This window comes from Spermophilus citellus (genome assembly GCF_964194105.1).
Source record: "Spermophilus citellus genome assembly, chromosome: 17".
Taxonomy (NCBI): Eukaryota; Metazoa; Chordata; class Mammalia; order Rodentia; family Sciuridae; genus Spermophilus; species Spermophilus citellus.
In genome coordinates, this window is record NC_138199.1 from 26,196,821 (window position 1) to 26,199,704 (window position 2,884).

Sequence of the window (2,884 nt, forward strand, 5' to 3'; positions counted from 1 at the left end):
TTCAGTTTCTCTGAGCATTTCTGTGTTACAGTGGCACTTGTCCAGAACTGGTACCTCCCCATAGCTGGGGAGCTTTAAATGTACCAGTGAAAAAAGTTTTTTCCCCTTCAAGGGGAAGGAAAAAAAAAAGATAACTCCTCAAAACCAAGCCAATCTGGCTGTGAGGTCTTTCATTCTGTCCCATCTCTTCAGGCTCTTTTTTTTTCTTTGCTTCTTTTTCTTTTACTTTTTTGCAGTAGAGCAAGAGAGACCAAAACCTAACCTGAGATATAAGAAACAAGACAGTGATGGCTATAAAGGGAGTAAATAAGGAGCAACTGAGATACTCCTTTACCTCCCACATCCAATGTATGTGCTTCACAGAAAATCAACAAAAATAACAAACCCACAAAATACAACAACTAGAATTACAAAACCCATTCATCCAAGGTTGCTAGAAGGCAGGAAGGAGAGGTGGGAGGGTAAATGGCACAGGGAGAAAAACAAAGTATTTAAATCAGTCCAGGCACAGGGGCTGGCAAATGCTAGAAAATAGCTGCAGAAAAACCTGTGGTCCTTTCAGACTCACGGTAGTATTAAAAATCCACATACTGGTGTCAGAAAGATCCTGCCTCCCATGTACCAGAGACAAAAATTCCTCAAAGAGAAGGGAATACACAGAGGGCCCTTGGCAGAGTGGGTCCTGCCTTCCCTAGCCAGGAGAGGATAGAGAAAAGAGCTGCCACAACTTTTTTCCAATCCACCCATCCCCTTTAGATGACAGGCAACTCAATGGCCCACAGCAGCCTTCAGTTTTGCAGGAGATGGATGCGGTGAAGGGAACTTCTCTGCAGACATTGAGCTACTCAGGGCAGACTGCAGATAGACTGTCTTGTGGAAGAGTCTGTTGCTTAAGAAGACCACTAAGGAGAACAGGCGCAACTGGAAAAGGTATGCTTTTCCAGGGGTCTTTGCTTCATTAGCACTGATAATGAATAAAGGAAAGAGAATAGAGAAGAGGCAGCCACTGATAATGTATGAAGACTGCATTGCTGTGAGAAAAGCCAAGGGCAAACCAAATCCAAAGTAGTAAGACCAATTCCTTTCTATATTTGACAATCGCTGGTGCATTTCAATTCCTTTATTGAACCAACGATATTCAAAGCAGTACAGTGAGTAGAGAAGGGACATATGCAGCAAACTGACCAGCTGACCAACAAGATGAATGGGAAAGAGACTCACAAACATTCCCTGGATAAGGAAAAGAGCCTGTAGCAAAAGGTTGAAGAACATGTCAGCAATTATCTTACTGACACTAGGGAATGGATGAGGCTTCCTCCCTGATACCTCAAATGCTAGGTCAGCAATATCTTGAAACCAAATGGCATTCACGATTTTGCTAAGCACAAACAGGGGAAGCACCCAAAGAGCACTGAAAATTGATGTGAGGAAGAATTCCAGCCACGACCAAACATCTCCATGTAGTGATGGATCACCAATAATTTGGGCTGTTACTGACTGAAGCTGTTACTGAATAAACACACGGTAAAACAAGAGGAGACTGAACCAGAATACTCCACCATTCCAAGCACAGCACTGGAAAATTCTACCAACAATACGTGGCTCACTCTCTTGCTTCCGCTCTATACTCTGGGCTCTCCTCTGTGCCAGGACACTACTTGCCCTTCTTCGACGTTGCTCCTCTCTTTTCTGCTGGATTCGAGCGTCTAGCTTTGAGGTGGTACAAATACCTCAGATGGAGTCTTTAATTCCCCTGCCAAGGTCCTGGAGAAAGGTTTTGACACTGTCAGCCATCTCCTCACTACCCAGACTGTCAACTACATGGAAGAGAGAGAAGCACCCCAAAATTTCTCATCATGAAGGACCAGCAGCTCCCTCGCCCACTGAGGACCGTATAGGCCCCTCAGCGCACAGCCGCCTGCTCCACCGGGGCCCCCGCTCCCAGGGCCCGGGCCGCTGCGCCCGCACTGGGCATGCCCGGGCCTCACTGGGGCGGCTGGGAAGTCGCTCCTCTCAATTTCTTACCAGCATTTACTGTTATTTTTGTTCTTGATGAGTGTCATTCTGTCTGGAGTGAGATAGAACTCAGTGTAGTTTTGATTTGCATTTCTTAGATGCTAAAGATGTATAAATGCTGGCCAGTTTACTACCACCACCACCACCACCACCACCACCACCACCCCCACCACCCCCTCCTCCTCCTCCTCCTCCTCCTCCTCCTCCTCCTTCTCTTCTTTTTCTTCTTCTCCTTCCTTCCTTCCTTCCTTCCTTCCTTCCTTCCTTCCTTCCTTCCTTCCTTCCTTTTTTGAGAAGCATCTTTAGTTCATTTTTCCCCTTATTGATTAGGGTTTTTGTTAAATGTTGTTTTTTGTATACTTGATATATTCTGCATATTTATCCTCTGTCAAAAGAGACGATAACCTCTGGCAAAGATGTTTTCTCATCCTGTAGTTTATCTGTTCACACTGTTGTTTCCTTTGCTTGTAGATGCTTTTTAATTTCATGCCATCCTATTTAATATACATCAATAAAAATAATGAATTTTAAATGATAAAGCTCTGTATAGTAAATAAAAGAAACTTGATTTCTACCTAGACAGACTTTTACAGAAATTGTTTTTCATTTAGAGTAACTATGAAATACAGTCAACTGGCAACTTAACCAATAGATTATAACAAATAGTCTTTGTTCTAAAAGTGTATTTGCATAATCTTATTAATTAGAAATTGGAATAAACCACTGTAATAAGATGACGTTAATTAATCGGGGTGAGTATCGAGAAGAGATATAGCTGGGTCATATGCTGGTTCCATGTATAGTGTTTTAATGAATCTCTATACAGATTTCCATAGTGGTTGTATGAAATTAGAGTCCCACCAACAAG

At 43.1% G+C, this 2,884-nt stretch overlaps 1 protein-coding gene across 1 annotated transcript; it reads right to left on the reverse strand.

The window, feature by feature from the left end:
- Positions 1 to 253: 253 nt before the first annotated feature.
- On the reverse strand, positions 254 to 1,975 carry LOC308635547 (etoposide-induced protein 2.4 homolog; the record flags this gene model as incomplete). The annotated part of the gene is made up of 3 exons (XM_081269955.1): positions 254 to 1,493; positions 1,542 to 1,710; positions 1,913 to 1,975. The coding sequence occupies 3 exons, from the start codon at positions 1,973 to 1,975 to the stop codon at positions 769 to 771; spliced, it is 957 nt and encodes a 318-aa protein (XP_081126081.1). The 3' UTR covers positions 254 to 768.
- Positions 1,976 to 2,884: the final 909 nt, after the last annotated feature.